Genomic DNA, 26,722 nt, shown 5'->3' on the forward strand with positions numbered 1-26,722 from the left:
GAGGAGGAAGAGGGAGGGATCATGCCCGCATTTTGGAAAACAGAAAGGAGGTGGTGGAAGTTTGTACTGGAACATAAGGGACCCAAGTGGTTACTGGACGCTGCTCCGGGCAAAACAGTGAGATCTGGAGGGGGCTTATTTTATCCTTTCACACACATACTCAAATCCTTCAGTGTATTCCTGGCAACTCTATCCCACTTCCCTTTCTCTACATCCTTCCCTACCATGCTATTCCCTTCCCCTCCGGTCATTAAGGAAAAAAATAATTATAAAATAAGTGCCATTTCACATAATCTAGAGCAACCACGTTTCAGCCTCAAAAGTTTTGTCCGAGGTGTCCGATTAAAAAGCAGCGAGTATCTTTGCACAGGGATTAGCAAGAAAGTAATCTTCAGAGAGTCATAGGTGTGACTTCTCTCAACAAGGTGTTGCAAGCATTTGCAGGTAGGAAAGGTAGGGGGAAGCCATTCCAAAAACCGCTTGAACAGAGCAAACCATGAAAAGTAGCTATTAGGTCTTGGTTCTCTGTTCTGCAGCTGCTTACCACCGTTTGAGGGCTCTGATCCTGCAAGGGGCCATCTGCTCCCATTGACTGGCTGGGGACATTTTTGCATAGCATGGACCAAACCTCTCAGCTTTGTCCAAGGGAAAGGAGAATAATCTCAGTGAGATCATGGAAAGGTTAACCAGCCCTGGCTGGTTTGCAGGCAGGGTGGTGACGTGATTCGTCTATCCAGGGGACAAATAAAAAAATATTATCCTGAGTAAAAAGCTATGGTACTAATTCTCATTGCCCATTGCAGAAAAAAGTACCTGAACCACAATATATAAATCAATTTTGGTTTAGGGGGATTAAAAAAAACACCACAAAACAAAACAGAAAAGCACCTAGCACCTATGGCATCTAATCAATCTTATTTTAGTAGGATGGATTTTCTTTTTATTTCTTAATTTGAAAAGGTGGCTAGAGGGGTACTTTAATGGGATAGAAAGCCTCTCTGCCCTCCACCAGCAGCTGGCCCCGGGCTGTAGCAGCTCCAAATAGGTCCTGTTGGATGGCTTTTTGGAAGGTAGCAGGAGCAGAGCTGAGCTGACGGAGGGCCCTGGGGAAGCGTGCTGCTACGGGCATGGGCTGGGGGAGTCTGCGGGGACCTCAGGGAGGTGGCAGCGTGGGACTTGACCCCAGTGAGAGCTGTGTGTCCCCATCCCAGGCAGGGCCAGGTGACAGGGTAGAGAGGCACGGGAAGAACTTTAGCCTGTCACTGGTCCAGTGGCTGGCTGGGGCCTTTCCATTCCAGGAAGACCTTTAGGTACACCCAGCTTGGGACCTTCACTAGGACTTTACAGGTATGATCATATAAACACACTCAGGACAGTGGGGCAACGGGTATAGTAAAGTCAGGGAGGGGGGTGCTACCCAAGCATGCATGCTTCCCATGAGAAGCAGAGCAGCTCGCTCTGCAGAAGCAAAGGGAAGGGCATTGACAGAGAGGGAATAAGGAGGTGACAGCAGAGGATGGGGTTACATTGTTAAGGCCTGCAGAGCTTTCAAGGTGATTTGGAAAAAGTCCTTGTTTCCTCTAGTAAAGGTTATTCCCTTCTGCACCTTCCCTCTCCCTGGCAGAGATTAGAGCAGTAAGGTTAATACAGTAGCAGGTACATCCATGAAAATCCGCAGCTGAGTCTTCACTTCAAGTGCTGCCAGCTCTTCCCTAAATCTTCAGGAATCAAGGTGCCTCGTTGGAAGTGGCTCCATTGCCTTTGTTGACGTAAAAGGGGCGGTAATGTGACTGCAATGGAGAATTTGGGGCATGTGAGTTTGACCTACCTTCTTTTTCTGACCACCTATACTTTACCCTCCTAGGTAGCCCAACCATGCATATGTTAACATGCTCCTATCTTAACACCTTCAGTCTTTCCTCTTGCAGAGCAACACCACCTCATTTCACTACTGGAGGTGCTGGAGTGATCAAATGCAAATGGTGTTGCTTTTTGATTTATACACATGCTTTGCATGGACCTCATTCCTGAGCCAAATGAGTCTGTGCATCATATAAAATCGCAGACTATGACTCATGATTTGATGAGAGATTTCTGGGAGAAGAGGAATGTCACCTTTATTTTTATGCTACTGACAGTGTCTTTTAATTGCTCGCTAACTTGAGAGCTCATGGGAGTTTTCACACTTAAAGCCATGCACAGTTATGTGAGTGATCAACTAAGTCGCATGGTATTTATTTGTGCTCTCTGGCTGGCAAGCCAAAACTCTTGTGCATGGAAATTTTCACACAATGGTGTATTGTTTATTCACACCTCCGTATGTTGCAGAGCCTAGTACTAAATGTTTGTGTAAACAGAAGCGTAAGTGGAGAGACAGGGGCAGAGCCTAAAGGAATTGCTGTTTTCTGTCTGTCCAGCTCGTTACTGCCGTCCCTAACTGTATCTCTTCTCATCAGGACCTACCCCTGGAATTTCATTCTTATCTGCACCACTGCAAATAAGCAACACGTGGCAAAATTGTGTTGTGCAGCCTAATGCTGGCTTGGGATGACTGCAAAACACAAAAGCCAAATTACTGATTGTGATAGCTGGTTGCACTGTTCAAGGCAAAATCTCTAGCCTGGATGAGAATATGGTTACACCAATGAAGCAGTGACCAATGCAATCGGGAAACTGTGGTTTTGTAATGTCTGATCTGTCTTAGGTTTGATCCCATGCCCAGATCTCACTTGCAGAAGGTGAGAGAGACCCCCCCAGGAACATGCTGGTGTTTTTGTGCAGTGTACTAGTTAATATTAGACACAGCAGGGGGCTGGAAGCATGGGCAGAGCAAACCCAACCCACCTCGCTGCTCAGTGCTGGCTCCCAATACCTCCTGCTCAATGCTCCCTTTTGTTAAAATTCTTTTCATTTTATGCCTTTAATTTCCAATATAATTAAGAGATGGAAGAGGGGGGCTTCATTTTAAAGAACTCCCTGTGGGTTAAAAAGACATTCCTCCTTAAACAGTGTAGTCCTTTGTGAAAATTCATATTTACAGAACTTTTAGAATGTGTATTACTTAAATACATATTTAAGACTATTTTAAAAGCTAGATTATTGGCCCAATAGACCATAAAAGCTCCTGCAGAGCTACTGCAGTCCAGAGCATGTACTTCTATTTTGGGACTTCTTAATGCTTATATTTATCAACTCAATTGTTCGGTTCTGGGCTATCTGGTGAATATAGGCTATAAAAATAAAATAGCCGCTCTGAGCGTATGCATGAGAGAGAAAGGGAGGCAGAAAAAGACTGGTGACTTCATGTGGGCAAAGTTACCCAGGCTTTCTCTGTGGGGATTAAGGAAACTATGGGTTGTGCTCACGAAGCACAGCACGCTTGACTGTTGTGCAGGGGGGTGCTTATTGCTAAAACAACCCCACTCACGTCCCAGTGCTAACAGAGACTGACCAGAGTCCCCAGTATAACACCACCATTGGTGGTATCTGCAATCACTGGGAAGAGTCTCCATCTGAGCACACACGTGATGAAGTGGATGATCTTTTAGAAAGGGGGTGATCAAACACAAGAGAGAAGATATTGCAAAACTTTGCTGTTCCTAGGATACATTTTTTTTTTTTTTTTTTTTTTTTTTTTTGCTGTAGCACAGTCAGAGACTCAAAGCTGGATTTTCTGGAAGTGATACAGTCTACCAAGAAACATCCCTTTCACAGGCATTCATCTCCTGGTGGGGCCTTGAAAATTTAGCAGACATACAGCTGCAGTCCTTAGCCACTTTCTACCTGTTGTGCATTTCCTCTGTTTTCTTCCTTGAAGTGTGGGAATGCTCTTGATTCTTGACCCTCTGCTGCCTACAAGTCTTATTTCCAGGGAACAGTAAATAATCTTTCACAAATGTATAATCAGAATTCAAAAAATAGATTTCATCTGTGGAGATGAGGGCAAAAACTTGACGATCTTAATGCAGATCATGCAAGATCTTAATGCAGCACAGTGTGAATGGATGTTAAGGAAAACACACGAACTTAGTGTTTCGTGGTTATGCATTAACTGTTTGTTAACCTTGTATATTTAAGATTACAAGACCTAAAATAACATTGTCCTCTGCCTCTTGTAATGAACTGTTACCTGTTTTGTGCGAACAGTGCAGAATGAGTGACTTACAGATGTTCTAGTGATCGTAGTTTGACCCCTCATCTTTGATATTGCATCTGCCCACTGCAGGACATAATTAGCAAGATACTTTTATATGGTTGTCTTTGGTGTCATTTACACAATCTGTGCTTTCTAGATGTCACAGACGACTAAAAGTCTGATGTCTCTGCAGGGAGGAAAAGTACTACAAATAGCAGCATGTGTGCTGTAGTATTTGTATAGCTTCTAGAAGCCTGGATCAAATTTTAGACCAGGGCAAAATCTTTTCAAAATATCAATTTGAAGTATTGATTATTCCTACATCCCAGAGCTGTGGAGGCAGGAGGTGCGTGTGTTAATCTGCATCCCTCTGTGGATGCAGTTAACCACAGAAAAAAATAATAGAAGCTGTTGACTTGAAGCTTTTACTTTCCCATCTCCAAAGGACCCAAGCCCTAGTTTCTGAAGTCTCAGGTATCCCTAGGACAGATAGCTCTTTTGCTGAAGCTGTGCACATGCTTTCACACCAAGGGTATATTTCTTACCAATACAGACTGCTTAGAGGATTTCCATGTCTGTGGCGTCACCTTTGCAGACTGATGTCTCACTATTGAAGGATAAGCTGTGACAACATAAAACAGCCTGTTACAGATCAGTCCCTGCCACCATCCCTCTCTCCCCTTGCAAGCCTCAAGATGAGTAGCTGGACTGGCAGTGCCACATAATTAGTATTGCATATAGCTTAACACTGAAATGCAGCCATTTCTGGGGTGGGACGTAACAGCCGTCAGTCAGACAGATGTGTATTCCACCACCCAATCAGTTAGGAAAAGGGAGTAAAGAAGGTCTGTCTAATTAAAATGTCTGAGGAAGGCAGAGAGGTGGAATGCAATCAGTCCAATTAAATTTAGGCCAAGTCCTGAACGAAGCATTCTGACTCTTACAAAGAACACTATAGGCTATTTAATTAGAGCAAGGAGCCGAGGCCTGGATTTCTTGTCAGAAATTAATGACAGTACCTCTGGCAGCACGATAAGCTCTAACCCCCTTCTACCACGCCAGCTCCATTCTGATTCAAAAATAACACCAGCCCTGCCGAATCACAACCAGTTTCAGTGCTATGAGGCAATGGCCTTTCCCCACCATCTCCCATTCGCAAATTAATCCAACCTGACTCTGCTTGGCAGGTGCTGATGCTTTTGGATTCCACCTCTGGTGCCCTTGAACTGAACTAGTGGTAGTGAAAAGAGGATTACGAGACAGTGAACGGGGGATTCTGGTTCAGATGAAGGAGGACAGGCAGCTACTGCATATTTTTTTAAAGTTTGTGCTCAGTGGCTATTATTCTGTCAAGATGATAGCTGTTTTAAAACACTGATGAAGCTAGAGTGGTAAATGGCCATGCACATAGTTTCCTACTATCTTTCTCTCCCTGGTCCCCACGCCTCTAAAATTCTTACCTCTACCTGTTACAAACAAAATTTAAAACCCCTTCAACTATTCACTAGATAAAACTTTTTAATACTTTTAAACACACAATAAACTCCTGTTGCCCTGGTTCAGCAGAGTAAGTTGTTCATGTAAACATGTGCATGTATCTAAGGGATTGACAGTCAGGGCAGGAGATCTGAGCCACGTGTAGGACTGCTCCAGGCCTCCTCTGGGGGAGAAACTACAGGATTAAATGTCTTATCACCTAAACAAGAGGTAGAAGGAAGGGGGGGAAAAACTAAATGCCTAGTACCGGTCTTAGTGAAGAGGCTTCCATCAGACTGTTTGCTGAAGTCGCCAGGCGGATTCTGTCCCACCGAGGAGAACTGAAAAGGCAGCTTAGTACCATTGCCTACTGGAAGATAGAAGAGGTTGTGTTATTCCATGGTGTTGCATGCTGCAGTGGGGAAGCCTAAGCATTTCAAAACACACCCTGTAAAACTCCCTTCCTCTAGCTTGGGGGAAAATGGGAACCAATAGCTTTGTCCCTTTTCTCTTAGTAAAAAAAAGGCAGATGAGAGCAGTCAGTTGTGGGGTCCCAGTGTACACAGTGTGCGAGTGTGAAGAGATCCCAAAGCTCCAGGCAGGCAGGGAAGAGCCTTTTTTTTGAGAGACCCAGAGTGCAGGTGTGACTGAAGAGCAGCAGCTTCCTCGTAGGTAAACTGCATCTCCAGAGACTGGACTAATGAGGCAAAACTACGTAACTGCCAAAGCTCCCTTGCCTCCAAGCAGTTGAGGCTTTATTCAAAGCCCATTGAAATTAAAGCAAGGCTTCCCCTCCTGGCCTCCTTGGGGTCAGGCCCGGGCTGCCAGAATGAATCTGAAAGCAGAGATGATGAGAGGGAGACAGCCCTGCCTGTGGCATGAAAAGCAGGAATGACTTAGGTGTGGCTGTGAGTCACCAGAGCTCCCCCAGGTAGAGTGGCCGTGGATGCTTGTAGGCTGCCTCTGAACGAAAGGAAAAGCAGGACCCTCTGAGCATGAACGAAGCAAAGAAAATATAGGTGAGAAAAAGGAAGGTAGGGAGCTGGGAAGAAAAGGCATGACTCGCCACTGCTGGTTCTGGGTACACTAGCTCAAAGCACCCCCTCCCCGTTGTGCTGGGTGCTGTACAGACAGTGAACATAGGGCAGGCTCCGTCTTTGAGAACGTATGAGCTAAGTAAAAGGTGTACGTGTGATAGAGAAGAGCTTGTGCTTGTGAGACTGCCTGAGGGTATTTGGAGTCGGCTCCCAGTTCTGCCACAACCTCCACAGATTGCCTTGGATGGTGTTGGCACTCCCGTCGGTTGCAGTTGGTTAGGTATCTCAGGATCTTTGCAAATTGGCACCTATGTTTTCCATCTTCTTCTTTCACTGTCTGAACAATGAGGACCAGGGGTGCCTTTCCCTCCTATATACATAGCACCTAGAACAGTGAGACCCTGGGTTTGGGTGTATGCAGATGGTGCTGATAAGCCAGCTAAGAGATGATTCTGTGAGGGATTGACAGGTGACAGGACAGCTGAGAGGGGAAGCAGAAAAGGTTGGTTAGCCAGCTAGAAAGCTGTGGCACGGGGGGTTAGATCCTTTCAAACTGAAGTCGGAATTACCCGTACCAAGTGTTTCCTCAGTCGCCTGGAAGGAGGAAAATTCCCATGATCGTGGGTTGAAACTGGCTGTAAAACAAGAGCATCCAGTTCAGCAGTCGGCTCCTGATGAGCTGGCTCAAAGGCCTGTGCCTGGCATTGCTCTATGAAACAGTCCCCACCAATTTGGAAGCAGCCCCAAACCAGAAATCTGGGTCCAGGGAGTAGAGGAAAGCCTGGTCTTTTTTCTCTGGGTTCTAGGGAACGGTGAATAGACTTCTCATTTGGAGAATAAAGTGCTCTCACTGCCACAGAGCTGTCTTTAGCTGCATTAAATTGCCAACTCAGGTTTGCCTACTCAACATGACTATTCTGCAGAGATCTGCAGGCAGAGGCTTGGATTTAGAGCTCAAGAGACACAAGTAGAGGAACATTTCTTGCTCAAGCACACATTGTCTCGGCCACTGTGACAGGCATGTACTCCAGAGTTTCACTAGGACATCATGCTGTGATGGGCTCGTGCTGTTGTACCCCTTTTGTGAGACATTGGACTCAAGAGTGAAAAAGAGATGAATGCTTTGAGCTGTTATGCTGCCATCCTGTGGACTGCTTTTCTATTTCAGCAGTGTTTCTATTTAAGCAGTTCTCTGTCTCTGTGTGCCTGAGTCCCTTCTACTCTTCATTCAAAGACTTCCAAAGGCACGAGATGATCTTTCCAACCTCCTCCTGGCTTTGGCCAAACTGTTTGCAACATCAGGAGAAGAAAGCTCAGTGGAAGAGAGCAGAAAGGAGTGTTGAGTAGTTGAACAGATTGTTCCTCTATATTTTAGGCAGCATTTGAAACCTTTTATGTCTCCCCTCTGCCTCATTATGTCATCCCTGCAGACAGATGCTCTGTGATACTGTCTTTAATGACAAGAGCAGTGGAAGGCTCCTTGAATTTAAGCAGGGCTTAAAAACCTATAGGTTTAGCTCAAATCTAAGCAGTTTCTTAGGATGGGCCACTGCAATTAGTGCCAAGCACTACTTGGGTAGCATTCCTCAATGCAGCAAACAGACTTGCCGCTGTGGACTCAGGCAGAATTTGCAGTCATCCAACCTAGCGAAAAAAAGGGTGTGTTACAAAACTATCGTGACATATTCGAGGATTCTGGGCATATTGTGCAATGCAAAGGGTGGTCCTCTTTTTTTTTTTTTTTCCTCCCGTTTTATGGAATTCCTTAGAAAAGGTGCAATCGGAGGCAGTGCTGGACTTCTACATGACACACTGATAGAGCACAGAAAGCTCTAGAGAGTTAAATGATTATGGGTATATTGCATTATTCATCGGATAATCCTTTGCTAGCCAGCATGCAAGCTAAGTGGGTCATGTCTCCTGTTTTGCCTACTGATTCATTCTGTTCCCAAAGTCCCCATCAGTGTGGTTTCAGCAGCTGGTTCCTTTCTGTCATGTTTGAGCCCTCACCCTGGTGGAGAATCTGGTGCTGTTCAGCCCCCATTTCAGCAGAGACTCTGTGTGCAATCATGTGCTTAATGTTGTTTTTTGACAAAGTAACTTTGTTGGTAGAAAATACAGAATGAGTAGTTTTGGAAGGCAACATGTCTGTGCTCTCAGGAAAACGTAGATGTGTAGGCGGAACAAATGCTCCCCCAGTATTTGTATATTCAAAAGTCCATTGCAGGAAGCAGTGGGCCACTGAGCTGCAAGGTACAACCCTCACACTACTCTGTAGCTGACTGCATCCAGCAACTGTCCCCGCTGGCTCCAATAAACAGCACTAAATAAGAAACCCTGTATCGAGCAGTCCCTGTTGATCCCTCCTGGCTCTTGACACGTCCTGGAGATTGGGAACCTGGATCCTAGCTGGGAGCCAGGGACCCGCTGCTCCCAGGTCTCAGGAACTGATCCTCTAGAGAGGAGCAGAGGGGGGTCCAGGCACTGCGGGGGGGGAGCAGTGAGCAGCCAGGCTATGCCATGCAATGGCACTGCCGCCAACGGCCTTTCCCTTCCTTTTGCCACGTCAGGTTTCAGCCCTGTCCCAGGGTGAAGGCAGAATGGTGTTGCCTGGCATTAGGGCTGCCACGCTCTTCAAATGCATGTTGGGCCGTTTCCACCTGAACCCAGAGCCCTGTTTTGGGTAGGGATGGGTTCAGCCCATGCACTTTCAGAACAAACTTTCAACCATCCCTTAACATTGGGAGTGGGTTTGGATACTGGGCACGGGGCTGAGCCTGTGGTCTCTCCCCAGCATCAGCAGCTCCGCTTAGCAGAACGTGTTTCCCTGACAGCACAGGGCCCGTAAAGCCCTGAAGCAGCTGGGGCAGAACAGCAGCTGTAACCATCCAGGTGGTGTCTGGAGACAGGCTCCGTGCAGAAAGAACCCACCGCTGGCACAGCGCCCCTCTGCAGCCTCTGATGACAACTTGGGGGGCTGCAGGAAACACTCCTGCTAAAGGCGTGCTGAGGCTGAACTGGGAATGCCGCCTCTGGTATCTGCTCTGAACAGCATCCTCACCCCCACGGCGCCAGGCAGGGCTGCCAGCGAGCTGCCAGGCGTGGGCTGGTAGCAGAGGAGATGGGCAAAGTGGAAATCCAGACAAAGGGCTCAGTGTTGGGATCTGGGTTATCCTCCCAATCCCTAACGACAGAGCAGGCAACATCACACTTCAAATATGCCTGCAGGGGAGTGCTACTGCTAATTGCTGGCATATCCCTTCGCCCTGCCCACCATCTGGCTTTGCAGCACAGCAGCTGTAAACACCTGGCAAATCCAGGCAGGGCCTTGCTCTCTAGGGACCAGAGGAAATTTTGTTGCTTGTTTTGTGCTACTCTTTCTGTTCTTTTGTTTCTACAGGCTTTGCCTTGCCTAGGCTTTTAGCACTCTGCTTCTCCTACGGGAGGTCCTGACACTTAGACAACTCTCATTTTACAACCCAATGTGTTGAAAACAGTCATTCACTCCAAAGACTCATCCTGTAGTGTTCAGGTAACAATTGGGACATAAGCAAATCACCAAGGCTCTTGTTGTTGGTGTCAGAGCTCAGAAAGGCCAGACTCCTGCTTTTCTAGGACACCTCCTCACTTCTATCGCTGTAGGAAAAAAGTATGTTTTCTGGTGTAAGTCAAATCCTAATGCAAAGCAAGCCTGGCGTAGCTTTCACACTTGATAGCACAGTGGGATAAGCTTCTGGTGGAGAATAACACTTGAGTTCAACCTAGTAACACATGTTAAAACTCCCCTATATTCACAAACTATACTCTTTGAAAGAGTTCAGTTACTCCAGCTCTCCTCCACAGAGTTGAGAACCTTTGCTGCCTTGTTTGAAATGAAAAGGCAAAAACTTCTCAAAGCTCTGTAGGCTGGAGACAGGACCCTGCATAAACAAATGGAGAGGGATGGATCTTGTCCAGGGGACAACAGGAAATATGAGGGAAAGCAAATCTGGGGACAAATCATGAATGAAGTTCCTTTCCTATGCTGTGTTTGAAGGAAGCCTGACCACCATTAGGGTGCCATACCTTTGGGAGACAGGAACATGGAAAATCTCTTCAAGTTGTCAGGCTGGTTCCACTCATAGTTGTTCATCATGTACCGGTGATCACCTGGAGAAGCAGAGCAGGGCGTGAGCTGGAGAAGGCAGTTTGCTGGCCTTGAGAGGGATGGGAGAAGGGGGAAGGAGATAACAGATTGGAATTGATTCCTCAAGTGCTGCAGGAAAATGGTTCTGCTCTTTGAAAACAAGTTCCTCTGTTTTTTTCATTCTTCTGTGGGACTCTTTGGCTGGGAAATAAAGCAGTGCTGTAGCTACCCAGAGGTTCAGCCTGGGATAAAAGAGAAAGCTCCTTCGGAGGCATAGCACAGCTGAAGCATTTGGCCATTCAGTAGATACACTGTCTCCTGAAAATCCAAAGGGACACTTGAGGGTTGAGGCGTTTTCCTACCAAAATACTGCTGTGTGGCTAAAAACGTATCCCACTTCAGAAGTAGTGGTTTGGGTTTGGCTTCTTTGGTGTGTTTAACCTGTGCACAGATCTCGAACTGAAGTATTGCAAAGCTCAAGAAAATCAGTGTTGGGGAGGGCTCAGTGGGTTGGTTTCTTCAGTTTTTAAAGAAAGATGCTAAACCTGAGTTGCAAACAGCTCTAGCTTCCTGGGCTCTTGGACAGGGGTGTTTGGTTCAGGCTTCACACAAAGTAGATGAAACTACCCTTTTGCCAGGTATTACACAGCCTGATTTTGTTTTACTGACACTGATCCACGGGAAATGATGCTCTATCAGTAAACTTGCTCATAAAAATACTTTATTTTATGGCCTCAAGTGTTATATAAAGCTATTGTTCTCTGCAAGGGGGTAAATTTGGTTCCCATGTTTAAATAGTTCCATTTTTTGATTCAAAACAAACTTTTATTTCTTAAATTTATTTCTGTGTTATTTAAACTCCCTGGATGCTCTCTGATTATTTGCCTCATTGCCACACTGCTAAGTAGGTACCTGTTACAACTAAAAAAAAGTGGATTCCCTTTGGAGTCTGCTATTAAGCAGGTTTCATTCCATTAATATAATATTTCTTCCTGGGAAGTTTTTTACACTAGAAGATCAAGCCGGTTGCAAATGAATTTGTTGCAATGACTCAGGGGGAGTCTGAGTTAATTAAATCCATTAAGTAATTGTGGAGTTATTTCCTTGCAGTCACTAGATGCAGAGTGCTGTCCTCTTTCAAGTGTAACTGGGGTTTGAAAAACGGAGAGCTCTGAAGTTTCTGAGACTCTCCTTAAATAACATTTCCCAACTGAGTGGATACCACTGTTCTTCTCATTAGGCAGACTCCAAGCTGTGTCCATTAAGTCCTCAGTAAAGTTTCTGAAAATGCCCAGGTTTCTGGCAGTAGTCAATTGTTGCCCTGCTCAGAAATGTTTTGGCACTTGAATCGCATGGATTTCAAATACCATCGAGGACTTCTGGCATCAGTAACATGGAGGGCACCCTAAATAAAAGTGATCAGTGATCAAGTCAGTCTTTATCCAGAGCTACTAGAACTGAACATATGCATACTCTTGTTGGGTTGTACAAATGGCCAAGTGAAATGTATTTGCTTCAGGATTGGCAAAAAACAGCTCAGCAGATGGAAGGTAACTTCCTAAGTTATGGTAATTTGAATGCAAAGTGCTTTTATGCTACTCATCTAGTTTTCAGAAGTGCTGTGAGTAGTCAGGCATCCAAAACCCCTTTGGCATTATGCCATCCAGAGTTTGCAAATTCTGCAAATCTCCAGGTGAGCAAAGAAGAAGACAGAAAAAAATGTACAAAAGTGATTTTTGTATCTGAGCTGCCTGTCATCAACTTGTACTAAGTTATAGCCAAATTTCTCAGCAAACGGGGTGTTGAGAATCTGACCAGGTATGTTGCAGAGTTAAATGTTGGAAGACACGTTCCATTTCTGGTGCTACTTTAAGGGTATGGCTCTGGCTATGCATCGTGAGCACTCTGAATGTGATTCTTGACTTTTCTGAAAGGTTGGTTCTCTGGACCAGAAGTATCTGGTCCATCTAATCCATGTCTGATGGAGAATGATGGTGCTAGGTAAATATTAACAACCTGTTTGCAGTGCAGACTCCTTGGGGCCAGGGACTTACTCTCCATAATGTAGGAAGGCAGCAGGCTGTCACTTGATGATTCACTTGAGAATCACTAGTGATTATCATTACAGATCTGAATGTTCTCTGGTCCCATGTCACCCTCATTCTTATTGCTCTAGATTGTGAATGCCAGACAGGCTGATTCACAAAACCCAGGCTCTGAAAAACATTTGTGTGTTGACCAGTAACTGAACCCGTGTTGTTCTGACCTCTATGTATCTTTTCAGTGGGCTGCTTTTTCTCTGGATTTTTGGGTTTGGTGTTTTTTTTGGTTGTTTCTTCCCCTCTTTGTTTCTCATATCATCTTGTAATGTGGATGTGTCTTTTCTGTAAGGAAGTTGGAGTGATTTGCATGTCTGTTGCCCAGGAAAAAGGTGGTGTATTAACGTGGGAGAAGTGTCTAGTGAGTACTAGGAATTTGAATGAAATAACAGTGATCTTGCAGATTTGCAGCAGAGTTCCTCGCCTGTTTGTATTGTATGAACTGGACTTGAGATTATTCCTGCATCATTTCAAACCACACGTTCTCCTGAACAGCAGAGTGCAATTTATCCTCATGTTACCTATCCAGCTTCTTGACCTTTATTGTTCTGGTATCTAGGGTTCCACAATTATTTATAGATTATAACTTTATAGCAGCCTGGTGAGATAACTAGTAATTCTGATCCCTATTATTCTTCATACAAGAGGTCATTTCATGGGATTAAGTAACTTGCCCAAGGTTACAAAGGCTGTTTGTGGGAGATTTGGAAAGTGAGCCTCAGTTGTGGAGTCCCATTCTAGTGCCTTGTCCTCCTAATCTTACGTGTGAGCTTGATGCAAGACAAGTCCTTTCTGCAGAACTAATTGGGAGACACAGAAAGTAAGTGGGCTCTAAAACTTGTATTGACCATGATCCCTGTATTCACATAAGAAAGATCACCCATCCTTAAGCATCTCTGAAGTGTGAGGACCATTTGGCACTGCAGGTCCCTTGAATACCCTGGCTGAGGGCAGGCAGGAAACAAAGCTCTCCCTAGCAGAACACACAGAGAAGTACGATCAGGGAGAGTTATGCTGGTTCAAGTTGTAGCTTAACCTGAACACCAAAATGGAGACCTTTTTACTTGGAAAATCTGTTATTAGATTTTCAGTGACAGGTGCTTGCAGGGTATTTCATGTTCCAGCCAGGCAAGTAGTGGCTGAAACAGGCTGTTGTAAAATGGCATGTCATACCAGCACAGCACATGTGCTAACCGAGCTGTACAAATAGGCTAATGACAGGATTTCAAAATTGCCATACCGGGGTGACTACATTCATATTTCTGCCACTGCGTCCTCAATTTACCTAGTGAGCCACTGAGTTGCCTTAGTATATCTGTGCAGTGTTCCACATGGAAAACTGTCACGCTAAACTTGCAGGGGCTCCGTGGAGCCTGGCGCAAGGCAGAGGGCCCCTGCTGGCCTCTTGCAGGAGAGAAGGGCCACCATTCTCGACCCCAAAGAGGAGTGTTGATCTGAAGTCCCATGCCGGAGGTGGCTGAGCCAATTAAACACTGCGAAGCCATAACGTGAAACAGTACTCAAGAAAGCAGGGCTAGTTTGGACCCCTGGGTCCCCTACACATGAAATATTTTAAATCCCTGGCAGTTCAACTGGCTCTATCCCCACATAGGTCTGGCAGGATAGCTCTGATATTCCAGAATGAATTCCAGCTACAGGCAGTGTTTCTCCCACTTTCCCTAGGTCCCTACTTACTCTCTGCTCTGTGAGAGCACGCTCATCACACTTCATCTCCTCTGACTCTGTGCTAGGCTTTGCTGAGGGAGGGAGAGAGGGAAGGGGAAGATCTCAGATACTCTACCATTCTCCATGTGGTTCCTCTCTATGAAGTTGCGGCCAAGGTCTGCCTTGCAGATCTTCTCCACGTGCCTCATGCAGACATTTAGGAGATCATCTCTGAGGAGTCCCATAGATGGGCTCATGCTCTCCCCTTCAAGCAGCACACTGTATGTTGGGAGAGATGGAGGGGGGACATAATTCCGCATCAAAGCCCCAAACTCCTGCCAAAAAGAAGGGAGGAGAGGTTACCGAGAAACATAAGAGACAGGCTAGATCGTAAGGAACTGTCTAATGTTAGACTCCAAATAGTGTGAAGTGTAAAGGAGAACAGTGAAGATGGAAGGGGCAGACAAATGTTCTACCCGTGAGCTGTAGCCATCTACAAAAAAAAGCAGGCGTTGGCACACCTAAGTTCATTCTTCACCTACCAGAGCAGACACAGCTTCAAATGTCAGGGTCTGTTCCTGCCATATACATGCATTGAACTGGAGAAGATTAAAGCATCTTACACCAACTTAGGATTTGTCTCTGGGACAAATCCTTCCTTATTGGAAAAGTTAAAAGGAAAATGGGATCTCAGTAACCTGCAGGAAGAGCACAGAATCACTGATCTGGTGGATCTGCTCCCTGTTCTCCTTGTCCTCCCGCAGAAGCTTTGCCCTCTCTTCCAGTTCATCCACGATTTCTTTCACGTTCTCTGATGCAATCTTTTCCCTCTGGTCCAGGGCAGCCTTCACTTCATCCCTCTGCCTCTCCAGGTCACGGATCAGCTCTTTGAAATGCTGGTCCACTGTGGCTTTCTCGTTGGTGGTGTAGTTCTGCGGAGGGAAGGGGCAGAGAAAGGGGGCAGCAGGAAAGGAGGCAGGAGAGATAAAATATTAAACTTCTCGGGAAGTCATTTGCTAATAGAGGGATATAGAGGGGGATATGTCCAAGCATTCTCAGCATTCAGACTGTGACTATGGAGACTCTGGGTACGTAAGTCTTAGCACCAGAGAAGTTGTGCCAAGAGAAGTAATACTTGTTCTTGCACTAATTATGTGTATGTAATCTAAAGGGCATACTGTCTTCCTGATCATAAGAGCATATCTTTTATTTCAACTCATGAAATGCACTCTTAGGTGGTATTTAAAAACCCTGTTTAACCTTCTAAATCATGGTTCTGGCTCCTCAAGAATTTGAGGTCCAAATTCCCACCATTTCAAAGGATGAAAGGTGCTGAAAAACTTTTTACAAACCTGACCCCTAGGCCCTTCTGAAATACTCCTCAAAAGGACTGTGGATGTAACTATATTCAGAGTTAAAATTTCTAGGTCAGATTTCCAATAATAATAATAATAGTAATAATAATAAAGCAGACAAAAAGCAGAACTGGCAAGGCCAATGTGCATGTACCACATAAAAGGGAGAAGAATGGCTTTGCCTATTAATATTATGCAAATTTTCTGGGGTGTCTCCAAATAGTGTTTTCACTGCTCTATTCAGTTAGGGTATAAATGAAAACAATTAACACCATTACTATACTCTAACCCTTAGCATGGTGAAAGAATTATAAAGGAGCCTTATATCAGTATGGAAGTAAGCTGTTCCACTGTAAATAAGATGTTTGTTGGTGTAACTCCATCTGTTCCTGTTACTTTATCTCTGTTTGGGCAATTCAGAGCCCTCCTGGAGTTTATTTTTGTGTGTGGTCCAGCAGGAAAAAAAGCAGCACACCTTTGTTTCCAAATCAGCCTAGCTACTGGTGGCTGAAGAACTGTAAGGGACCCAAAGCAGGGAGGTGCCTTGGATCATTTTGTAACAAGGCTGTGCTGCCTCTTCTTGATCTCCTGCAGGGTATGTTGCAAGATGACTTCAGTAGGAGTTGTTGTTTCCAAGACCTGGCATGAGTGAGTTTTGGAGAGTGATGAGATAGAGACTGGGTAAGGGATGGAGTGAGTAAGAGCTGGATATATCGGGGAAATTGAGGAAAGGAGGAGAGGGGTTTGAGAGAATGGAAAAGAAAGGGACAAGTACAGGAGAAACAGAGAAGTGGACTTAGAAGAATATCCCATACGCACCTTGATACGGTCCCTCTCCTTCTGCCACTTATCCATTTCATCTTCTACCTCAATGATCTTCAGCTGCAGTTGCTCTTTCTGCAGTGAAAGCTCAGCCTGTGAGAAGAGGGGAGTCTCATGAACTGGGGCTGAGGGTGGCCTACTTCAAAGAGGTGCTGTGCTTCCACTTATGCATTTGGCCCTGAACAACAATAGCTGGGAGGTACAGGTTCCTGGCACTGCTTGAAATGGAGATCATGTGCTGACACTGGACAAGATCCCAGAGCTTCTGGCTGGGTCAAGAGATTCAGCTCCCTCAGCAAAGACAGCAGCAGAAGCACCCACCTACTAGGCTACCGTCATGGTGCCGCTTTTAATCACATTAGAGTCATTAGCTGGAGGGGGAAGAGGCCTGTTTCAAAATTCAGCTGTGTATGCAGTGAAGGGCCCATCCCAGGGTGTGCCTCTGCAGCAATAACAGTTTTCATGTAATTACGGAATGACGTTTGACGAGTGTTGCAACAAGAGGACGATGCCTCCGGCAGGAATTCTGTTTAGACAGGATTGTGGATTAATTTGCTCTGAATTGAGAGCTTTCATGTTATGATGAAGCTGGGGAATGATTGGAAAAAATAAAAAACACAAAAGGAGGAGGCAGGAGGTGTAGTCAACCATGCTTGGCTTAGATCAGCAACTTCACTGGGATTCATTTGCATTTCGTTTTGCACTGGCTTCCCAGAGAATCTCAGACCAGACAATTGCGTGCAAGGCAGTTCATAGGACTGGAGCCCACGGAGGGCTGGGCAGCCATGCACTGGTGTAACACGCCGGTTGGTGTGCACGCCGTGTCTCTGGATCAGACCAGGACCTGGCTGTTTAGTAATGCCTTGCGCCGTTAACTCTGGGCAACCCCTCCCTCGGTCGTTCATATTCACCACGTCCCTGCCCAACAGATCATGACAAAGCTTTTGTTTACGCATTTCAAGATCTTTCTGTGTTTCATGTGTGTACAGGTTGGTCACAGGACAGCTGTAACTACCGGCAATCTGTCTATGGGACACTTATCCCCAGAGCTGTTTCAGAAATACTCAGTTGGCAGAAATTACCTGTATTCCACAACCAAGCTATGTCGCGTTAGAAAGGTTCTGGAAACCCACTGTTCATGTGGAATCCTTTGGCAAATGGTTGTGTTACCCAACAGCACTTACATTTAGGCCAACAGTTAAGAGGCAGAGGAGATGAGGGGTGGATAAATCCACTTCCACAGCGACTAACACCGTGAGGTCTCCCTGCTGTTAAATACAAGGTGTAGTTCCCCCTGCTTTACTGCCCATCCAAGAACACAACACAACATGAAAACCTGGGACTTCTCTTGTGATCATAGTTGCCCTCAGGGTGGGAGTTTAAAAGTTTTCAACTCTCCATTCAAGGAGTAAGAAACAGCATCACATGATGAAGAGCAGGCAACAAGCTGTCAACTAGCTCAGACCAAGGAAATCAGCCCATCAGGGCTCCTGTCTTGGTGCCAGTCACTGTAGTGTCTGAACACCTTCTTGAGCTTGAATCAAGCACAGCTGCATCTGAGAGCCATTGACTCTAGCTGTTTAATTTAGAAAATCTCTATTTATAGAGGGAAAACAATCTGATAGTTGTTTTATTGCCTGATAAAAGAGAAGAAAGGTGGAAAAAAAAGGCAAATGTACTCAAAGATATCTCAATGCCAGAAGAGCTGCATCCTCACGTTGTCACTGTAATTGTCCTTTTTTGAGAGTTAGGAGAGCACTGGCCCTCTAAATATTATCCATACACCTTGACAACCTTCAATAGTCAGCTGAATGCTGTCATGAGCTAAAGTTCATATTCTGGGGAATGGCTTGGAAGGGCTTTGCCCTACAGGATCACCAGGGAACCATATAGCTATCAAGATGAGAAAATTTGCTCTACTACTGATCAAGACACTAAAGGCATGAGCTTGTTCCTATAGTTTTCACATTTTCAAGACACCGACTTGGAGGCATACATACTTTTTTCCATTCTCATGTGCATTGTGAGATGTCCTCTGCATCAAGACACAAAGGTGTGCAACTATCTTTGCATAGCAGGGAAATGCAATGAGATAAAAGCATTTTAGTAGCAGATATCCATTGCACAGCAGTAACCAGTGCGAGAAATTACACTATAATGCAAGTTGCTTCCTTGAGTCACAGAGCTACATCCAGATGGCATTAGTTGTTAGCAAAGTAAAAAGCACATCTCCTGAGTAATGGGAGGTCTTGTTTCCTTCCTCATCCCTAAATATCAGAACATTCTTATGACAAGAATGTGAGTGAAATCATACAGAGGAGGACTGGAGGGATTTCTTTGAGAAGAGCAGACCTACCACAGCCACATAGACATTCCCAAACACAAGGGATTTGAAAAGAAAGGTAACAGGAAAAAATGTCAGGTGATGGCTGGAAGGTGATGATAACAATATTATACTTTTATAGTGCTTTTTAATTAAGTCTCAAAGGAGTTTTGAAGACTACTACTTGCTCAAAAGTGATAGCTAACTCTTACCAACTTGTTGCAGTTATAATATCCCTTCACCCAGAAAGGTAGTTTGGGTGCCTCTGGGATGGGATGTAACAACTATTTAAGAGTGGACCCACGCTACAATTTAGAATGAGAATTATGATTTGCAAATGGAATTACAGAGATAGTCCCAATAGCCAGAAAGCAAATACCACAGTCATCCAGGTTTGGCTTGGGTTAAAGCACCCATACTGAGGACAAAAGGAAAACACTAGTACAGACACCAGCAAGGGCAAGGGAGGTGAAGGGAGGTGCTTCATTGCATGATAGTACAAACATTAAAACTAGTCTTCCCATAGAAAAAATTCTGGGGTTGGCTGGAAGATTTCTTTAGCTGTCCGTGTATATCCTGTGTTACATTTACAGTAGGGTGGTTACAGGTACTAGGGACAGTCAACTTCTCAGCTTCATTCCCTATGAAGAAACTTCTCTCCTACCTCTCTTCATATTTCTCAGGTTTTCCAAGGTCAACAACCCCTGATCTCTGTATGTGATGGACCACCCAGAACAAACCCATTGGGTGAGACTTGGATTTCAGAAGGTTCCTGGTGAAAGATCATAGAGCAGCTCCACCCATTGTGGGGGGAGTCCTTGCAGTGCAGAAATAACAATAACAATGAAGAAGATCTAGGAAATATAAATTTAGACCATTCGGTTTGACCATAGCAAGTTGAGAAATGCTGGCACTGAGAGTCTTTGAGCTAAGAGAGGATCCTGTATTAGAGTTAATTAGGACAGTCAAGAGGCCTAAGTGAAAGTTCAGAGTGTACGCCTAAACATCCACAACTGAACCCAGCCCTTGTGCTGTAAAGGACCTGGAGATGTGAGATTATGAGTCTTGCATCATGATGCAACTCATTTTTGCAAGGCAGCAATGCAAGCATCATCATGTCTTAATGCTCTGGGAACCCAGTCCCTGAATCAGGGAACACCCCTGTGTCACTAGCCTGGGAGAGCTATGCTAATTACCTGACAGCAACAACCAAATGCAATAATGAAGCTGGAGAAGTGTTTAAACTACTTGTCCTAGTACAGGGCCTGTATTGGAAATGACATGGCTGAGAAATCAGCAAATTGTTTGAGACGTTATTTCTGCTGGTTTTACCATTACACTTTCTGTCTAAGCTTTTGTTAAGCAGAGGTGGGCGTCAGTGGGCTACAATCCCTGGAGACTCTGCCAGAATCCTGCAGAAATGCCACGAGTCACCGCGTGGGCTGAGGCCAGAAAAGGCTCGCTGGTTTGCACAGTTTGAAGAGAACTCCTTACTTGCAAACGGGTGGATTTTCCCTGGGTTCTGCCCTTACTGTAGAAGCCTTAATGCAGAATGCAGGCAAACAGGCAAATCTACTCTAAATCACGATTTGCAGCAGGTCAGCTTCCCCAGCCTTCCAGCTAGGAAGAACATCCTGCAGGTAACTGCACCATCTCTGTGGAAAGAGCAGCTATTTTAAGCTGCATCCGCAGAGCAACCACAACTAGTGTAGATAAGGTCTTGCAGCCACATCGTGCCCTAACCTTGCACCAGTGAGAAAGGCCAAAAATCCTTCCGCTGCCATATTGATACACTCTTGTTTGCTCTCAATTCAGACAGTGGAAGCATATAGAGAGGGCTCAGACGGAAATCCCTCTGGATCCATCTCTGTGAACGGTTGACTTCAAAGCCTAGTTCAGGCTCTGTGAAGTCTCCCCTTTTAAAAGTCGCTTTGTTGAAACAAGGAACACCCATCTCCCCTTTCTGCACGGCAGTTCTCTGCTGCCTCTTTAAACCTGCTGTACAATGTGAACTTTTCTTTAAAGGTAAAGAATTAAAGAAAAAAATCAAAGTGCTTTTCACTAGAACTGACCTGACATGCTGAGTACTAAGGCTGGCGCTGGATGGTAACACCAGGTTATTTACAGCTCTGTGACTGGCAGGCATATGTGAAGTCGTCTCGTTTTGAGAATAGGCCTGTAAAACAGGTTTTGAATGAAGGATCCCCTTTCAAAATGAAGGATGCAGTCTGGAAGGGGGGCTCTAGTTCTGCTGGTAAATCAAGCTGGCCAGAGGGTTTTATTTGAGTGTACAAGCTGCTATTGACAATTCTCACTTTTCAACTGTGTGTGGTTGTTACCCAGACTCACGGCCTTTTTCTTGGTTGTTTCTCGTACAGATTCTAGTGGGGGTGTTACTTTTCCTTTAAATCTGTAACAGGAAACTAATGCAAAGTGGATCTGGGGAAGGCATTAAAGGTTTGCTGGGTAAAATACGCAAATACTACTGGGTGGAAACTCAGAAAAAATGTCTCTGTCTTCACTGCCAAGTTGTCTCTGACCCCCTGTGCCTTTCACTCTTGTCTGCTCAGCAGCACACCAGGAAAGGGGGGATGAGTGATTCTCACCCCAGGCTCCCGAGAGGTGGAGGATGCTGCTATGTTCTCCCTCTGTCTCACAGACAGAGAGATGACAGGCTTTTCACTGCTTGCCTAAATGCTCTAACCAGTGGGTGTCTGTATACTGGCTCGTTTGCATTCCTCTTCTCTTAAGTTGTACTGTCTCTGTCTGCATTGTGGAGTGAGCAGAGTTACCTAATTCTGCAGAGAGATCTTAAGCTATCCCTTGCTTTCCCAACACTGGAGGTACAGCACCTCTCTTCCCTGCAGGCCTACAGCAAAGATAAACTCATGAAAGGACTACAACCTGCAATAATTCTGCAATACAAAAGGAATAGATGTACCTAAAACAAGCACATTCCACCTTATTATGTGACAGTTCTGTGCCACCAAAATTGCGGAGCACCTAGAGTAACAGTCAGGCTTAAGTGCATCACAGCATAGAACCCCGCCTAGTTCTGCTCAATCCTCTCCACATTTGGAATCACAGTATAGCCAGGGACTGGGAAATCCTTGTGGATAAACCAACTGTTCCTTGACAACCAACACTGTCTGGACACAGCTGTATTCTGCTCGCTAGTCCAGTGGCATAGTTAGCAAATCTGGAGGGAGTAAAGCTACCCTGGAGCTGCTTGGATGCCAAGCTGTGAAAACAGGGCAGGGATAGGGATGACCTGATGTGGGTTTTTTGCTTAGTCTTTCCACAAAGGCCAGCAGCACCAGCCACACTTTGCCATTCTTTCAATTTGTGGTCACATTCCAGCTCGGCTCGTTTGCAAGACTTGAAAAGAATAGGTGGTGCACACAAGGGACTTGGAAATGTTCATTCCTCTTTGTGGTTCTTGCTAAGGCTCCACCTATGGGGAATAAATCAGGGCTAGGAATAAACATTTGTAAGCAACAGCTATCCTGTTAATTGTTTTTGTCTGAGTGAATGCTCACTCAAGTTACAGCATGATCAAAACTCGTTGTCAGGAGAAACTTGCACATGTGTATGATTCATATTGATAAAGCCCTAAATCCTTTAGGCTTAGCAGCAGCAGAAACAGCACAGGACAGTACAGGAACTAAAGCATGGAGCTAACAAGAGCGGGACATGGACTCGGAGAAAGAAATCAAACATCGTTTAAATCTTACATAAAGTCATCTCTGCCCAGCTATGGTTGCCTCTTTAAAACTAAGGTGTTCTAGGTCCATCCAACCATAGGAAGAAGGCTCTGACTAGCTTTGGTTCCTCAGGGAGTTAGGCATATGCTATGTGCAGAGCTGACATCAAAAACACAAGAACAAGCAATTATGAAACAAACAGCAGGCTAGCAATCCTTGCGGGAATTTCTTCAAGAAAGACTGGCTGAGACGTGGAAGAAACTTTGTCTGGTTTCAGCAAGGCTGCAAGTTGGAGATGACATTGCAAGAAAAGACCGAAAATTTGCACAGGAAGATGGAGATAAGCTCTAGACAAGATGCTCTTTCAGCCTCATGAGATAAATTTTCCTAGCACCTTAGAAAGAGTTAAAGTGTTCTTCCAAGTTAAGGGTAACTCAAGAATTTCTGGCAACAGGTACTTGTATTTGCCTGTTCACCCCATCAGAGCGCTGGCTTGGGCTGTGCCTAAGAGGATCTTAGTGCCCTTCCAGTTTCTGCAATGGACTGGCTGTGTGACTCTAGACAAATTGTTTTGCATTATTGTTTCATGGATCTCCTTTCTGTAACCTCTCCTGTCCTGTCTGCTTAGATCTGAAGGTCTCTAGTCCAGAATACGCTTTTACAGTGGGGATGTACAGCACCAAATATGTGAAACCCTGATCTTTACTAAAGCTAGTGGAATAATCATACATCCACCCAGAAAGCAAACAGCATGACTTTAAGCGGACAAATGTGAAAGGCTTTTCATTAGTGAGCACTGTTCCCCATACCAGCCTCATCTCCTTAGATGTCTATTCTCTAAGCCTATTGTAGTAATACTTCAGGGGAAATTATAATGTTTTGTGTTTACACCAGGGTTTTCTCTTCATCTAAACTTCAAAATACTCTTCCCATAGGTGTGGCTTGACACTATTATAACCATAACAGAAAAGAAAAACAAAAAGCCATAATCTCTAAGTAGCTGAGATGGCAATTTTCAGTAGTAACCTCGCAGCCACTAGCAACTTGAGCAACCACTGATCTGACTACCTCTATTCTGGAGGTCCTGAACTTGAGCAGTGCCCCACCTTTCTGGCTGTGGGTAGCGCTGCACAAACACTGTCAAAATTTGAGACAGTTTTTTTTTAAAAAAACTTAACATGTGGGGCTTTAATTCAGCTTCTGCTGAAAGTCTGTGGTGCAACCAGGGGTGGAAACCAGGTTCTCCACCCCCCCAATCCAGTCTGCTACACAACACCAGTGCTATGCTGCTGTAACCAGCCACAAGGAGAATGACAATCCCGTTGCAGCAGAACCCAGGCAATATCAGTTCTCCACTAAATACTTCCCATCCACCACCCCTGCATCCCAGAATTACATTGCAGACATGATTTGAGGAGAGACTGTAGGCTGGAGAGCAAAAGCTGTGGTGTAATATTGAGATCCACTGGAAGGACTGATGGGAACGTGTAATAAAAAGAGCATTACCTCTTTTCCCGCTTTCTCAATCTCCACTGTCACTGTGCTGTGGTTCTTGTGCTCTTGGAACATGCAGAGGTAGCAGATGCACATCTGGTCTGTCTGACAGAACAGCTCCATGGTCTTCCCATGCACAGGGCATTTTCTTGCTTCAAAGTCCCTGATGGGGTCCAGGAGTTGATGGTCCCGGAAAGCTGCTCCCTCCAGATGGGGCTTGAGGTGCAGCTCACAGAAGGAAGCCTGGCACACCAAGCAGGACTTCACAGCCTTCTGCTTGTTATCGATGCAGGAATCACACAGAACATCCTCGAGCTTCACTCTGGGCCGTGACCCAGCTGCTCTGTCAGGCTTATTGAAGGTGGATCTTCTCAGGTCCCCTGTCTCCACCAGAGGAAGGGAAGTTTTCTTCAGGTCCCCCATCTGCCCCCCAGAGAACAACGACTTCCTCCCTTCCCCTTCACTAGGCAGGAAGCTCTTTTTGGAATCCAAGGAGAAGAGGGGCTTCCTGAGATCGCCTTTCTCTGCAAAGGAGAGGGGTGGTCTCCTCATGTCTCCTATCTGTCCGCTGGCATATTGCATCTTCTTTGAGTCAGCCGAATCCATGCTGAAATAGGATCTCTTCTCATCGGATGACTCCACAAACTGAATGATGGGCCTCTTCCAGTCGCTCCCAGAGAAGAGGGAGCTTTTGATTTGCCCTGTCTCCAAAGAAGCACTGCCAGTGCCCTTCATAGCTTCCTTCTCACCTCCACCAGGGTTTGTGGTCTTCTTCACTTCTTCTTCTTTTTTGGGGGCAGATGGACTCTTCACATCCTCTGGCTTCCCAGTGGTACCATTCGTCCTTGCTGCACTCCCCGTTTCCATCGTCTGAACAGGGCAAATTGGCTTCACTGCTCAGTCTTTTGTCCAGTTCCTGCCTCCCAACCCTCCACAAAGCGGGTATGTCTGCCCGGTTGTTGTCTCAGCAAGGAATGACGGTGGAATGCAGGAAAGTTCTGCCCAAGTGACGCACCTGGCGCTCCTGCAAGGAGGAGGAGAACGCCTGGATTATGCTAGGTAGATGCAGGGAGAAAGAAAAGAAACAGACGTTACCAGGGATCAGAAGCTACAGCTGTGCAGTTAATTATACAAGGCAGTCCACACCCAGGAACATTCTTGTCTAACCAGGTTTGGGAGGAAGGGCTGTTTATATACATAGAAATGGTTTTTTTTTTAAGAATAATTTTCATTAAGATGTAGCAACCAGTTCGACTGCTTGTTTCAAAAATAATTTTGCTCGTTGTTGCCAGGAGCTGAGGTTACCTCCTTGCAGAGATGGGCAGGGTTGGAGAGACCATGAGATGCCGAAGATGGGTTTGTTAACTGGGTCATACACATGCACAAAAATAATTATGGTTGTAATTAAAATGAACGCCTAGAATAAAGCATTCTTAAACTGGGTTCCCCTGAGGGCTTACTGTATTCAGTAGGACAGGGAGGGGAAACGTATGGATAATACTGGGTTTAAAAGACCCTTTTATCTTTATTTTGATTTTGATGTTGGGTTTGTGGAAGGTCCATCCATCTAGACCTGGAAGTAGCCCAACCATGTACCAGAAGAACACAGCTGACCTGAACTAAAAATTGGCTAGTCCTGTTTTTCCTATAGGCCATGCAATCTTCAATAATGTGACTAGTAGAATCAAACCCCCATTGCCTATTTCGTTGCATGTTCTCACTTAGATAAGGGTTCAGGTGTATCTTATGTAGCTCTTCCCATAAATGTCCAATAAACTGAGACACACATCTGTGCCATACCTGGAAGAGGAAATATTTTACAGCTAGATGGCCAAAATATTTCTTGCAAGAAAAAAGAGTTTTAAAAATAGATCTGTCTCCACTAGCTGTGTTCCTGGGAAACGTTCAACTTGTTGGAATCACAGAAGACTTCGGAAGAAAAAGGCTTTGTGTTAAGCACTGGTGAATTTCATCAACTTCAAAAGGTCGATCTTCCACTCATATCGTATCAATTTAGCATAGATTATGCTCTGAAGTTCAGTGAGATTACTCCGAGATTAATGCCTAGGGCGTAAATTAACCATGCCTAAGATTTGTGCTTAATTTCATTTTTGCAGAATGCAATGGTGGTGTTGCAGGAGAATGGGATTTTTAGCCTGTAATAATTTCTCGTTAGAAATCTGTAACAAAACCCCGGTTGGAAGTGTCCTAAGTAGTGGAGGAAAAATCCAGGTCTGCATTTTGCAGCCCTTTTTTAGGTGTGGAGGAAATAGAGGTGCAGCCCAAAACAGGAACAGCATACATTTTGGATCTGATATGAGAATGAGATAGCCAGGAAGAGCCTGTCTTACAGATACAGTTTCTAAGGGCTTTGTCTGTGCAAAATGAGAGAAAAGGGAAGAGAATTTTTTTTTTTCTCTTAAACTGAAATGTAGTTGGGACCCCTAGCTCATAGATCCAGTCCCTCTTACCGCTTGTATCTTGTT

At 45.1% G+C, this 26,722-nt stretch overlaps 1 protein-coding gene across 1 annotated transcript; it reads right to left on the reverse strand.

Moving 5' to 3' along the window:
* Window positions 1-1,682: 1,682 nt before the first annotated feature.
* On the reverse strand, window positions 1,683-25,103 carry TRIM29 (tripartite motif containing 29). The gene is made up of 9 exons (XM_074848848.1): window positions 24,249-25,103; window positions 16,713-16,808; window positions 15,237-15,470; window positions 14,675-14,873; window positions 10,714-10,797; window positions 7,218-7,283; window positions 5,880-5,981; window positions 4,681-4,757; window positions 1,683-1,790 (listed from the first exon to the last, which is right to left on the reverse strand). Exons 1-9 carry the CDS (start codon window positions 25,101-25,103, stop codon window positions 1,728-1,730), a joined length of 1,776 nt encoding a protein of 591 aa, XP_074704949.1. The 3' UTR covers window positions 1,683-1,727.
* Between the last annotated feature and the right edge of the window lie 1,619 nt (window positions 25,104-26,722).

The sequence above is a fragment of the Strix aluco genome, chromosome 23, assembly GCF_031877795.1.
Source record: "Strix aluco isolate bStrAlu1 chromosome 23, bStrAlu1.hap1, whole genome shotgun sequence".
Taxonomy (NCBI): Eukaryota; Metazoa; Chordata; class Aves; order Strigiformes; family Strigidae; genus Strix; species Strix aluco.

Coding starts and splice junctions, on each gene's coding strand:
- TRIM29 (XM_074848848.1), bottom strand. CDS start 25,103: ATGGAAACGGGGAGTGCAGCAAGGACGAATGGTACCACTGGGAAGCCA. Junction 14,874..15,236: donor ATTCTGTGCTCTTCCTGCAG/GTTACTGAGATC, acceptor TCTTTTTGGCAG/GAGTTTGGGGCTTTGATGCG. Junction 10,798..14,674: donor GAGGAACCACATGGAGAATG/GTAGAGTATCTG, acceptor CTGCTTCTCCAG/GTGATCACCGGTACATGATG.